This window comes from Hyaena hyaena, unplaced genomic scaffold (genome assembly GCF_003009895.1).
Source record: "Hyaena hyaena isolate Hyena2069 unplaced genomic scaffold, ASM300989v1 scaffold_392, whole genome shotgun sequence".
NCBI lineage: Eukaryota > Metazoa > Chordata > Mammalia > Carnivora > Hyaenidae > Hyaena > Hyaena hyaena.
This window is the reverse complement of record NW_024081017.1, coordinates 669,874-683,225: the sequence shown is the minus strand read 5'-3', so window position 1 is coordinate 683,225 and position 13,352 is coordinate 669,874. Positions and strand designations below refer to the sequence as shown.

The 13,352-nt window shown below is 53.8% G+C and overlaps 2 protein-coding genes across 7 annotated transcripts in view; both read left to right on the top strand.

Annotated features, from left to right (window-relative positions):
- The window catches only part of TYK2 (tyrosine kinase 2), a 22,760-nt gene extending 19,970 nt beyond the window's left edge, over positions 1-2,790 (top strand). For 2 of the 5 annotated variants that reach the window (XM_039251046.1, XM_039251041.1), the window contains 2 exons: positions 6-1,784; positions 2,146-2,790. In XM_039251046.1, the coding sequence (XP_039106977.1) occupies positions 6-140 (135 nt within the window). In that variant the 3' untranslated portion in view covers positions 141-1,784; positions 2,146-2,790. The remainder of the gene's footprint in view (positions 1-5; positions 1,785-2,145) is intronic. The other 3 variants (XM_039251045.1, XM_039251044.1, XM_039251043.1) reach the window with 3 other exon arrangements.
- On the top strand, positions 2,027-13,182 carry ICAM3 (intercellular adhesion molecule 3). 2 transcript variants are annotated; one of them, XM_039251047.1, is made up of 8 exons: positions 2,027-2,299; positions 5,968-6,059; positions 6,640-6,906; positions 10,902-11,207; positions 11,534-11,821; positions 12,156-12,410; positions 12,525-12,773; positions 12,858-13,182. In XM_039251047.1, the coding sequence occupies exons 1-8, from the start codon at positions 2,289-2,291 to the stop codon at positions 13,094-13,096; spliced, it is 1,707 nt and encodes a 568-aa protein (XP_039106978.1). In that variant the 5' UTR covers positions 2,027-2,288; the 3' UTR covers positions 13,097-13,182. The 2 variants fall into 2 exon arrangements, with proteins under 2 accessions (XP_039106978.1, XP_039106979.1); XM_039251048.1 differs by lacking the exon at positions 2,027-2,299 and adding an exon at positions 5,694-5,735.
- Positions 13,183-13,352: the final 170 nt, after the last annotated feature.

The following is a 13,352-nucleotide window of genomic DNA, read 5'->3' as shown; positions in this document are numbered from 1 at the left end:
CCCAGATCTATATCCTCATGAAGAACTGCTGGGAAGCAGAGGCCTCATTCCGCCCCACCTTCCAGAACCTCATACCCATTCTCAAGACGGTCCAGGAGAAATACCAGGGCCAGGCCGCCTCGGTGTTCAGTGTGTGCTGAAGCCGGCCGGCAGCCCTCGGGGGGATCGGAGCAGGCACCGGGGAGAGGGCTTCCCGCCCCAAGAGGAGCCCAAGGGGGAGAGATTGGCCTCACCATCTCACCTTCTTCCTGTCTGGAGACCCCACCTCTGTGAATTGACATTCCTTCTGTCTTGGGCCATTTGGGGTGCTGCACCACTGCACTGATGGAGGTGCTCACAGACAGAAACTCATGTCTGACAGCTCTGCAGGCTGCACCATCCAAGGTGAAGACGTCAGCGTAGTCACATTCCGGTGCCTGGCCCACACCTGCTGGCTGTGTCCTCACAGGGTGGGAGAGGGCTCGGGGTCTCTCTGGGGTCCCTTTTACAAAGACACTTATGAAGCCTCGGCTCTCGTAACCTAGCAGCTGCCAAAGGCCCACCTCCTGATACCATCACACCGTGCATTAGGGTCTCAACATAAGCGATCTGCTGGGCGCTGGGCGGCTCAGGTGCTTAAGCATCCGACTCTTGATCTCAGCTCAGGTCTGATCTCAGGGTCGTGAGTTCAAGCCCTGTGTTGGGCTCTGCACCAGGCGTGAAGCCTACTTAAAGAAGTTTGAGGGGACGCACAGCGTCAGACTGTAGCAGCTTCCAGGGTTATGAGCCCAGCACAGGCTCCTGAGGGACCCAGGACAAGCAAGGACCTACGCAGGCCCTCGAATCCGAACTTTTCACCTCCCCCCTCCCTCCTGAGGACCCACCGTTTCCACTAGCAGGTAATAAACCCCCATTTTCTCTGCTGGAGGCTGTGCCCGTTGGGCCCTTCTTCAGCAAGTGTTTGTGCCCCTGGGGACTGCAGCTACGGCAAGATTCTGCAGAAGAGACAGGGCTGAACTCTTTAAGCTTTGTTCACCTCGGAATCACCCACTAGCAGGCCAGTGCCTGGGACACAGAAGGCTCTCAATAACTACTTGGTAAATAGATGAACAAAGAATGGGGGTGGGGGAGGGTGGGGCACGAGGCGGTGGGGGGGACATGCCACAGAGACAAGACTGCCAGACCTACCCTTTCCTCCCTGTGCGACTTCAGGCAAATGGCTTTCCTTCTCTGAGCCTTACTTCTCAGCTATGAGCTGGGGGTGGTCACGCTCACTACCTCAGAGACTAATGTAAATAGCTAATGAGGTCCTTCACGTCAGACTCTCAGCAAAAGCACCTGCAAACAAGTACTTAATAAACATTTGATACGATCGTTAACCTGGCGTCGGCCAAAGCCGCTCTCCTGAACACATGCACTTGAGACGGGACACGTGGCCACCATACCGCGAAAGGCAGCAAAAGACTTTTCTTTCTCATCTGACTTCTCAAGACCTCGTGCGTGGCATCTCCCCTCATCCAGACAACCCCATGCTAATGTACTGATAACCTGCTTTTTATAACAGCTTGCATATTAAATTGGCATCACAATTATAAATTGGGCGGGAGAGTAGGTAGTATTGAAAAGCAGTGCAATGTCCCTATTAGCCACTGCTGTCATCTCCTCGAAGGCAACTAAAGTCATCTGCTTTCCTGTTTTCGCTTCCAGAGACACTTCGTCCAGATACAAGGAAATCTGTACACACACTAGGCCCTCTCATCCTTGGGAAGAATAGGAACATGCAGAGCGCCTGGCTGGCTCAATAGGTAGAGCACGTGACTCTCGATCTTGGGGTTGTGAGTTCAAGCCCCATGATAGGTGTGGAGCCTACTTAATTTTTTTTTTTAATGTTTACTTTTGACAGAGAGACAGAGCATGAGCAGGGGAGGAACAGAGAGAGAGAAGGGAAGAAAGGGGGAGACACAGGATTTGAAGCAGGCTCCAAGCTCTGAGCCCGTTGTGGGGCTCAAACTCACAAGCTGTGGGATCATGACTTGAGCTGGTCAGACACTTAACTGACTGAGCCACCTAGGCACCCCACCCCACTCCCCCACAAAAAAAATTTTTTTAATAGTACTAGGTGCTACTACTATACAGAACCCTTTTTTTCCCCCCCGCCTGCTATAGGTCTTTGAGATGGTTCCATATATGTAGGCTGACAGTGCTTCCTTGTTCTAGTTCATGGCCGTGTGGTGGCCCACCATTGAAACGTTAGCGTCCGTTCTCTTCCGGGGGTCACTGGTCACTTCTAATCCTTTGCCCTGTTCTCGATGCTGTTGCAGTGAGTAACCACATGCTACATCACTTTAGCCTCGTTCAAGGTTATCTGTAGCACAAATTCTCAATGGGAATGGCTGCTCTCAGGATCAAGCCTGGTAACTGGCCACTTGGTAAAAGATGCTGCCCCTAGGATGTATTTTGATATTTGATAGGGCAGTCTCTTTCCAAATTAGCTTGCTTATTCTTGTGTGGCTACTTAAGAAAAAAGTTGTATTGTGGACAGTGTAAAGCACATGCAAAACCCCTAGGGAAGAATAAGGTAACAAACCTGAACTTAAGAGCCGACGTCATCAGTTTCCGGTGCCCACTGCCGAGTGTGTTTGAGCTCCATCCCCATCCTTCCCCGCCACTGGAGAATTTTGAAGCAAACCCCAGACATCATTTTCCCTGTAAACATTCCCATACGTATCTTGAAAAAGATCTAACCACAAACAATAACTGCAATCATTATCACACCTAAAAAGTTTAATAATAAATCTTCAATAGCATTGTGTAGCCTGGGAGTATTTAGATTACAATTGTTTCTTCTTTTTTATTTTTTTAAGTGTTTACTTACTTTTGAGAGACAGAGAGAGAGAGTGAGTGAGTGCCAGATGGGCAGAGAGAGAGAGACGGAGACACAGAATCCGAAGCAGGCTCCAGGCTCTGAGCTGTCAGCACAGAGCCCGACGTGGGGCTCGAACCCATGAACTGTGAGATCATGACCTGAGCCGAAGTCGGATGCTTAACCAACTGAGCCCCCCAGGCGCCCCTTATAATGCTCCATTCAACTTTTAGAGGAACAGCCCAACTATTTTCCACAGTGGCTGCCCCATTTTATATTCCCACCAGCCATGTATGAGGATCCCAGCTCCTTCACATCCTTGTTAACACTTGCCACTTTCTGTGGTTTTAGGATGTAGCCGTCCTAATATGTAAGAAGTGCTATCTGATTCTGGTTTTTGTGTGTGTTTAGGGACCATTTATATCGCCTCTTTGAAGAAATGTCTAGGGGCACCTCGGTGACTCAGTCAGTTGAGCATCTGGCTTTTGATTTCGACTCAGGTCTTGATCCCAGGGTCGTGGGATCGAGCCCTGTGTCAGGCTCCATGCTGGGCTTGCAGCCTCCTTAAGGTTCTCTCTCTCTCCCTCTGCCCCTCTCCCCTACACCTGCTCTCTCTCTCTCTCCAATTTATTATTTTTTTAACGTTTATTTTATTTTTGAGACAGAGAGAGAGAAGGCATAAGCTGGGGAGGGGCAGAGAGAGAGGGAGCCACAGAATCTGAAACAGGCTCCAGGCTCTGAGCTAGCTGTCGGCACAGAGCCCGATGCGGGGCTTGAACCGTCTGAGCCACCCAGGTGCTCCCCAAAATAATTTTTTTTAAGTTTATTTATTTATTTTGAGAGAGAGAGCGTGACGGCACAAGCAGGGGAGGGGCAGATAGAGAAGGAGAGAGAAAGAATCCCAAGCAGGCTCTAGCACTATCAGCGTAGACTCCAGTGTGGGGCTTGAACCCATGAACTTTGAGATCATGACCGGAGCCAAAACCAAGAGTCAGATGCTCAACCAACTGAGCCACCTACGCACCCTCTCTCTAATATAAAAAAAAATTTAAAAATTAAATGTCTACTCAAGTCCTCTGCCCATTTTTTAAATTTTTTAAATGTTTTATTTATTTTTTTTTTTTTGAGAGAGAGACAGACAGCGTGAGCAGGGGAGGGTCAGAGAGAGACACACACACACAATCTGAAGCAGGCACCAGGCTCTGAGCTGGCTGTCAGCACAGAGCCCAACATGGGGCTCGAACCCACGAACTGTGAGATCATGACCTGAACTAAAGTCAGACGCTTAACCGACTTGAGTCACCCAGGCGCCCCTCTGCCCATTTTTAATTGGTTGTTGTTGAGTTATTGACTTGTTATCCCTTATTTGGCCCCCACCCCCCCAGGAATATGACCTCTCACGCTAACCTGCCTTGTAGCCTCCCTATGGCCCGCTTGAAATGTTGCACTGAAATCCCACCTTCTCACCTCAAGGAAAGTGCCTGTCTGGAGATCCCCTGCTAATTTCCTCTATAACTTCCAGGAATTTCTGTAATCTGGATATAATCCTTTATGAGATATACAGGTTTCACACGCCATACAAAAGGAAGGCATTCCCATGAAGCCTTTTGTAAGCCCAAATGGCTTAAAGCGAGGAAGTAATTATCATTAATTTATAGAGAAAAAAATTGTTGGCGTTCCCAGACCCGAAGAAGAACCTCTCTCAGTTTTTTCTGAGACCTTAGGGCACATCCCACTAACCGAGGCACGGGATGGGTCAAGATAAAATACAGATGCGCACAGACACGGGTCAGAGCCCTGGGGGCTGAGGTGCCCCGTGCAATCCCCGCGAGGGAGCGAGGCGGGGTCGCTCTCCCTGCCTCTGTGACGCCCACTGCAAAACCAATGCCGAGTACTGTTTTTGCTTTTCTTCTTTTCTCATAAAAGGGCAAATTCTTTTCAGATTTCTTTGGGTTCAACAAAAACAGGCACTAATGCAGATCTTTCGTAAACGTGAAGTGGCGTAACGGAACTTTAGAAAAGTGGGGGATACCAGGATGATTTACAGCTACTTTTGATTTTCGTTTCAGTCGCTCTCGCGGGACTTTGTGGGAAATGGATGGGGGGGGAGACCCGACTGGAGGGGGATGCTTCAGCTGAGAGGGGAAGGGGCGTGGCCTCAGAGGGGGGAGAGCGGGTGGGTGCTGGGTGCTATCAGGGACCTCGGCCAGTCCGTCTCTGGAGCTCCGATCAGAGGCACAGGGAAGGTCAGAGCTGGAGAGATGCAGCAGATGGACGTACTAGTGACCCCCGGGCCCCCCAGTCCCTTCTCTTGGGGTGGAGAAACCAGCTGCCTGCAGGGGTGGGCAACGGGGGTTGAGGGCAGGGGTAAGGGCCAGTTGCAAGCAGCATCCTTGACAGATGCTGGCTCAGGACTCAGCTGTACCCCAACACCCGGCCTCAGCATGTCACACAGGGAGTGGGGGGTCCGCCGAGATCCTCAAAGGTAAAGGGCCCCACAGTAGCCACTCCGACAGTCAACACAGAGCCATGCACAGGGCCTGATAAACGTAGGCTCTGTTCTTTTTCGTGTCTTCCCTCATCTTAGGGGTCGCTCAGTTATCACCCCCAAATTTCTTATTTGCTCCCTCCCAAGGAATATCGAGATCTCACACTACGCTTTCGGACCCTGCGCAGAGGTCCCCCCCATTGTCACCTTGAAATGCCGCCTTATCACCTCAAGGACATGATCCCCTGTTAGCTTCCTCTCTGGGAACAGGACACCCCCCTTCACCCAAGGGCAGCAGGAAGGAGGTGCCTCATCACCTCCTCCACCGCACCCCAGGCTTCCTTGTGCTGAGAACAAAGCGCGTTAGCACTTCCCGTCAGTGCATCTAGAGGCCAGCGGTGTTAGGTCAGGTCTTGTCCCGTCCAGGACTCCCCAGCATCCTCCACGTCGCCGGGTCCCCCACCCTGGACCCTCTGGGCCACAGAGCATCTCCCCCGCCTTTCCCTTTCCCCGGGTCTGGGCGCAGGGCAGCCCCCGGACTTCTGTAATTTTCACCACTGCGGCTGTGCTTCCGTCGCCTGGGTGCCCCGCCTGCCCCAGCCGGCCTGTCCCTCGTCAAGGCAACTTCCTTCTGCAGGTTGGCCACCATGTCGCCCACAGGGCTGCTGCCTGGGGCCTGCGGGACCACACTCAGCTCCCTGCTCCTGGTCTGCTGTCTGCTGCCCCCAGGTGAGGCGAGTCAGCCTGGGGAGGGCTGGAGTTGGGGGCTCGCTGGAGGTGGGGGGGATGGAAAAAGCGAAGCTCCCCACATCCTGTGGCCCCGGCTGCTACAACACTTCCTTAAACTCCCACCTGGCGGGGGACTCGTCAGCGGCCTCAACAGAAAGTTAGGGCTTCCTTACCTCAGCCTTCAGGGCTGCCCTGCGTGTGATTTGTCCCCTGCCCCAACACACACACACACACACACACACACACACACAGTCCCTTCCTGGAGCCCTGTCTCTCCTTTTCCCTCTGCCAGGATCACTTCCCCTTCATTCAGATGATCATTTCCTACTTTCCCTCCTGAATTGGCCCAATCTGCCCTCTCCTCCAGGGAGCCTTCCCTGATGCCCTTTCTCCTACAGTCTAAATCAGGGTGTCCCCTAGCCTTCCTCGGAGACATCCCCCAGTTCCTGATCAATCATCTGTCTTCCCCACCGGACCAAAGCACCACGACGACGGCGGGGAGGTGGTGGTAAAAGGTGGGGCCTGCGGGTGGGTGGCCCGAGGCACTGGAACTAACAGCAGTGTCCCTCCGTTCCCACAGGCACCCGGGGGCAGGAGTTCTCACTGAGGGTGGAGCCCCACAACCCTGTGCTGCCTGCGGGGGGGTCCTTCTTGGTAAACTGCAGCACAGATTGCCCCCAGCCCAAACTCATCATCCTAGAGACATCCCTAAGCAAGCAGCCAGTGGCCAACGGCCTGGGCTGGGCAGCCTTCCAGGTCAGCAATGTGACTAGTGACAGCCTGGTCCTCTGCTCCGGCTTCTGTGACACGCTCCAGATGATAGGCTCCTCGGTCATCACAGTCTACCGTGAGTGATTGTGCCCGGAGGTGGCGCTGGTCTTGGGCAGTAGTGGGGGTCTATGGCCAGTGGTGTGGGGGAGCAGAGAACCCTGAGTTTGCAGAAAGGAACTAGGGCTCTGACCCAGAGCTTGGACCCGAATGTGTGTGTGTGTGTGAGAGAGAGAGACAGAGACAGAGACAGAGAGATGCATCCCAATCTTATGCCAGGGCAGCAGCCGTGAAACCAATTTACATCCCAACAAGCATTCTTCAATGGTAGCTGGGGTCGTTTATGTATTACTTTTATTTTCATGGGTTAGTAATTCATGCAGGTAGTTCCAAAATTCAAAGTCCAACAGTACACAAAGGTGTGAGTGTTAAACCTCCATTGCCTCGCGCTGGCTGTGAGGGGTCCCTGTTTTGGTTTTTTTTTTTTAATGTTTTATTTATTTCTGAGACAGAGACAGCATGAGCAGGGGAGGGTCAGAGAGAGAAGGAGACACAGAATCTGAAACAGGCTCCAGGCTCTGAACTAGCTGTCAGCACAGAGCCCGACGCGGGGCTCGAACCCACGAACTGTGAGATCATGACCTGAGCCGAAGTCGGATGCTTAACCGACTGAGCCACCCAGGTGCTCTGAGGGGTCCCTGTTTTAAGTATGAACACTAGAGGCTCATTCAGTCTTTAAAAAGCCCCAGGCTGGGGAGGTACAACTTAGGAGCCCCATTTCACAGATGAGGAACTTAAGGCTCAATGGGGTAAGGTCACTTGTCAGGGTCACAGCCGGGGGAAGCTGGTAGTCTTTCCCTCAAGTCCTTGCTCCTGACAGATGAGTCTTGCTTCCCAGACCCCACTGTTACCAGTTTTTCTTTTCTTTTCTTTTTTTTTAATGTTTATTTATTTTGAGATAGAGAGCAAGAACCGGTGGGAAAGGGGCAGAGAAGGGGGGGCAGACACAGATGTGAAGCAGGCTTTGAGCCATCAGCACAGAGCCTGATGCGGGGCTCGAACTCACGAACCGTGAGATCATGCCCCAAGCTGAAGTCGGACGCTTAACTGACTGCACCACCCAGGCGCACTCAGTTCCTTATGGTTCCTGCCCGAATCCCTCTGCATTTAAAAGAACACAACAGACTAGGAAACAGTACGGACGCTCAGGGTACCTACTGTTTTGTGAAGCCTTCCTAGGTAAGTGCAGTGTAGGCATGCGACCATGTGTAGGCTCCTGTGGTGGCCCAGTGTCTGTTTGTGTACCTGTGTGTGTGAGTGTGTGTGTGTGAGTGTATGCACGTGTGTCTATCTCTGTGTGTCTGTTTGAGTGTACCTGCGTGTCTGTGTGTACGAGTGTGAATGTGAATGTACGTGTCTGTGTGTTGGTGTCCACGCCTGCGTATGTGCCTGTGGGAGCGTGTGTTTCTATGTCAGTATGTGTGTCCGTGGGGCTCTCATCGTTTCCCGACCCTGTGTCCCGCTGGGCAGATGAAAAGCAGCCGTTGAGTCTATGTTTACACTGCAGAAATGGGCGTATGTTCCATAGGGGGGCTAGCCCACCCCACCCCAGCCCCGAGTTCCCGAGCACTCCTGGCATTTGCTGGCCTCTCATCATCTCTGACCGGTGGTGCCCGAGGCTCACACCTCTTTGTGCCTCTTTGTGAGGCCTCTTTGTGAAATATCCTAAAACCGTAAATAAAAGTTTCTCCTCCGGTCCAAAAGTAAAGCATTCCTATGAAGCCTTTTGTAAGTCAAAATGATATAAAGTGGGGAAGCAGTTCATTTATATTGAAAAAAATGTGAAGCATTCCCAGACCCCAAAAATAACCTCTCTTAGGCTTTTTTTTTTTTTTAAGTTTATTACTTAGAGAGAGAGAGAGCGTGCATGCTCATGGAGGAGAGGCAGGGAGAGAGACAATCCCAAGCAGGCTCCATGCTGTCAGTGCGGGGCTCGAACTCATGAACCGTGAGATTATGAGATCATGACCTGAGCCCAAATCAAGAGTCCGACGCGTAACTGCCTGAGCCACCCAGGTGCCCCTCCTAGTCTTTCCTGAGACCTTAGGACACATCCTGCTAACGGATGCCCGGCATAAATGGAGGCACAGCACTGATGCTCACAAAGGTCAGAGCCCCAGCGGCTTGCGGCCGAGACGCCAAGCCTGGCGGTGCTGCTCTCCCGGCGCAAGGGGCCTGCTCTCTGTCTAACTGCTCACTGCAGCACCAAGGCCGCGTGCTATTTTCGCTTTTTGCCATTTTTCTTTTTTTCCTTTTAATTTTTTAAATGTTTTTTTATTTATTTCTGAGAGAGAGACAGCGTGAGCAGGGGAGGGTCAGAGAGAAAGAGAGGGAGGGAGACACAGAATCTGAAGACAGGCTCCAGGCTTCGAGCTGGCTGTCAGCACAGAGCCCGACATGGGGCTCAAACTCATGAGCCACGAGATCATGACCTGAGCCGCAGTCGGACGTTTAACCGACTGAGCCACCCAGGCGCCCCTGCCATTTTTCTTAAAAGCGAAAATCCTCTTCAGATTTCCTTCCGTTAGTGAAAACAGGTGCTGCCTAACGCAAGTCTTTCATAAATGTGAAGTCGTGATAAGGAACTTTTGAAAAGCTATACTTCCCTGTAGCAAGACGTGAAATATTTGTCATGGCAGCCAGTGCATGGCCTCTGTGTGAGAGCTGAGATTCGGGCTTGAATCATTGAAGGTATGAGATGTACCAGGGTTTGGTACATGTGCCTCAGTGGGGCACTGTGGTTGTGGCAGGGAGGGGACTCAGCCCGGGGGGGTGTCAAGTCCGTCGTGACTGTGTCAGAGCACCCTGAGAGGCTGCCCGGGTAAGAGCCTGGAGTGCCTCAGACTGATTGAGGTGGGGCCGGGCCAAGCTCTGGGAGAGGCCAAGGCCAGAGTCCAAGCCAGAAGCTGGGAGTGGCAATGGGAGTCCCTAGATGTGACATCAAGGAGGCAAGTGACTAGGCACCTGGGTGGCTCAGTCGGTTAAGCGTCTGACTTCAGCTCGGGTCATGATCTCATGGTTTGGTGCATGAGTTCGAGCCCCGCGTCGGGCTGTCTGCTGTCAGCACAGAGGCTGCTTTGGACCCTCTGTCCCCCCACCCCCACCACTCTCAAAAATAAATAATCTTAAAAAAAAAAAAAAGGAGGCAGGTGAATACATGGGTCTGGAGTTTGGGAGACTCACCTTCTAAACCCAGCTGGGCCCCTTTCTGGCTACGTGTCTTTGGGTTGATCACCTCACCCTCGCCTCTCTGGGCCTCAGGTTCTCCATCTGTAAAGGAGAAGAATAATAGTGAAGAGTTCACTTGGTTGCCCGTGAGTGAATGTGGATGACATTTGGAAAGCCTAAGGGGGGCGCCTGGGGGACTCAGTCAGTTAAGCGTCAGCTCTTGACCTCGGCTCAGGTCTTGATCTCACAGTTTGTGAGTTCCAGACCCACATCGGGCTCTGTGCTGTCAGCACTAAAAGCCTGCCTGGGGATTCTCTCTCTCTCTCTCTCTCTCTCTCTCTCTCTCTCTCTCCCTCTCTCCCTCTCCCTCTCCCTCTCCCCTTCTCTCTCTGTCCCTCCCCCACTCATATGCTCTGTTCTCTATCAAAATAAATAAATAAACTTTAAAAACTTTTTAAATGGGAAAGTCTAAGGAAAACTCTAAATAAACAGGAACTTTTATGAGTACTAAGGTTGTGTGTGGTCATAAGCTAGTCCTCTTCCTTCCTTCCTTTTTTTTTTTTTTTCCTTTCTTTTTCTTAACTGAATTTCTCCAGAACAGAAAATCTTTTATTTCAATGCCTGGCAAGGTGTCCCACGAACAAGAAATAATAATCATGATGCTAAATGACAATAGCAAACACTCTTTCTACAGGCATATACTAAGTAAGCCCTCGGGGTTTATTAACTCAAAATTTTAGTTCTGCACAGGGGTCCCCTCGGCCCCCTCTCTACTCTCTGTGGTGGCGGTTGCAGGGCTGGCTGCTAAGTGCAATTATCCCCCCCCTTCCCTCAAATCTACCCCAGGGTTCCCTGAGCGGGTGGAGCTGGCACCCCTACCCACCTGGCAGCCCGTGGGCGAACACCTCACCCTGCGCTGCCTGGTGGCTGGCGGGGCGCCTCGGGCCAACCTCACGGTGGTGCTGCTCCGCGGGGAGGAGGAGCTGAGCCGGCAGCCGGCCGTCGGGGAGCCCGCGGAGGCCACGGTCACGGTGCTGGCGGGCAGAGACGACCACCTCGCCAATTTCTCGTGCCGCACAGAACTGGACCTGCGGTCCCGAGGGCTGGAACTGTTCCAGAACAGCTCGGCCCCCCGGCAGCTGCGAACCTTTGGTGAGGGAAGGGACTGCAGACGGTGGGTTATGAGCTAAGCCAGAGTAGAGGGGCTCTGGTCGGGAGGGTTCGGAAAATGGAGTGGACTGGACCTCAGCGGCTTCTAGGAAGGCATGCCCTTGCACTGGACCGTGCAGCTCCAGTGGGAAAATTCCCGGCCGCGGTAGCCTAGAAGGCTCTGCGGGTGCGTTCTGGGAAGGGGGTGACCCAGGCCTCAAGGTATTCTGGGACAGGACCATGGTTGGGGGTAGGGAGCTTGTCATGAGAAGAGGGGCGTCCACGGCTCTGGGAGCCGCCCTCCTGCTTACGCCTACCCGTCTCCCCAGCCCTGCCCATGACCTCCCCACACCTCGTTGTCCCCCGGCTCTTGGAAGTGGGAACGACGTTTTCCGCGAGCTGCACCTTGGATGGTCTGTTCCCGGCCTCCGAGGTCCAGGTCCAGCTGGCGCTGGGGAACCAGATGCTGAATCCTGCAGTCGAGAGCGACGGGGATACGATCACGGCCACAGCTACAGCTACAGTGAGCGCGGAGCAGAAGGGCGCCCGGGAGATTGTCTGCAACATGACACTGGGGAGCGACAGCCGGCAGGCCCGGGAGAACTTGACCGTCTACAGTAAGAGGGGGCGGAGCCAAAACGGCTCTACGGGCGAGACAAGGGGGCGCGGCCTCGGTAGCCCGAAAGGCGCTGCATAGATAACCAAGATTAAGCTGGAAAGGTGGGGCCTGCGCGTCCAGAGTGGGAGGGGTTGTAGTGTGGGCGGGGCCTAAGGGACTAAGGCTATAGTCCGAGTGTCCCCAGTTGGATGGAGCGGGGGAGGGTGCTGTGGGGATGGCAGAGTAGCAGAAAGGCATGGCCTGGATACCCCGAAAGGAAACAGGCGTATGGAGGGCGCGGATTGGCCGATGTGGGGTGGTCAGTAAACTCCAGGGCAACGTCCTGCCTTTAGGCTTCTGGGGGCCCATCCTAAACCTGAGTAACTCCAACGCCTCCGAGGGGGCCGAAGTGACTGTGACTTGCGTGGCCGGGGCCCGAGCCCAGGTCACGCTGGACGGAGTTCCCGCTGCGGGCCCTGGCCAGCCGGTCCAGCTCCAGCTAAACGCCACGGAGAGGGATGACCGGCGCAACTTCTTCTGCAATGCCACACTCGAGGTGGATGGGGAGATCTTACACAGGAACAGGAGCGTCCAGCTGCGTGTCCTGTGTGAGTAGGTCACTCAGACCTTTAAGACCTTGCTCCCCTGGTTTGGTGAGCAGATAGCGCTCTTCCTTGCCACGCTGTGCCTCCAGTGTGTCTAATCATTTGATCGTTCCACAGACGGTCCCAAGATTGACCAAGCCAAATGTCCCCAGCACTTGACGTGGGAAGCCAGGACCACCCAAGTCCTGCAGTGCCAGGCCCGGGGCAACCCGGACCCCCAGGTGCACTGTTTTAAGGAAGGCTCCTGGAAGGAAGTGCGCGTCGGGTTCCCATTCACCGTCACGTTAAACTACAGTGGTACCTACTCCTGCCGGGCCGTCAGCTCACGAGGCACACACACTGTAATCGTGGTGATGAACGTTCAGGGTGAGCCAAAACGGGGTTGCGGGTCTAGACAGGCAACCCGGGGCGGGCAGAGTGCGTGTATTTACTCCTTGCTTCTCTGCATAGGTCGGAATCCCCATGCCGCCACCATCGCCATGGTGGTGTTGACGATCCTGGGGCTGGTGACTACCGGCACGGCCTTAGCGTACGTCTTCTGGATTCAGAAGCGGGGTGACAGTTACCATGTTAACAAGGGGAGCACTTGGTTGCCCCTGACGTCTAGGCAGCCCGAGGTGCCTGTGGGGGTGGAGCCCGTGGGGGAGGAGCCTGTGGGGGAGGAGCCTGTGGGGGAGGAGCCATCCTGAACCTCGAACCTGGGGGATGCTGGACCAACGATGGGGGTTTGGCTGTATCCCGGGGTTCCGCACCAATAAAGCCCTCAAAATCCGGAGTCTGCTGCTTGATTCCACTTGCGCTGAGGAGCTCGCACACTGCGCTTCGCGTTCTTTGAGTGACAACTTATTGGCAGAAAGGGGTGGGGCCTGTGGCGCCCAGAAGCGGCTTGAAGTCTAAGAGGCGGGCTGGGCCTTAGCCAATGGGCTGAGGGGGTGGAGAAGGGGG

Coding starts and splice junctions, on each gene's coding strand:
- ICAM3 (XM_039251047.1), top strand. Junction 11,208..11,533: donor CCGGCAGCTGCGAACCTTTG/GTGAGGGAAGGG, acceptor CCGTCTCCCCAG/CCCTGCCCATGACCTCCCCA. Junction 12,411..12,524: donor CGTCCAGCTGCGTGTCCTGT/GTGAGTAGGTCA, acceptor ATCGTTCCACAG/ACGGTCCCAAGATTGACCAA.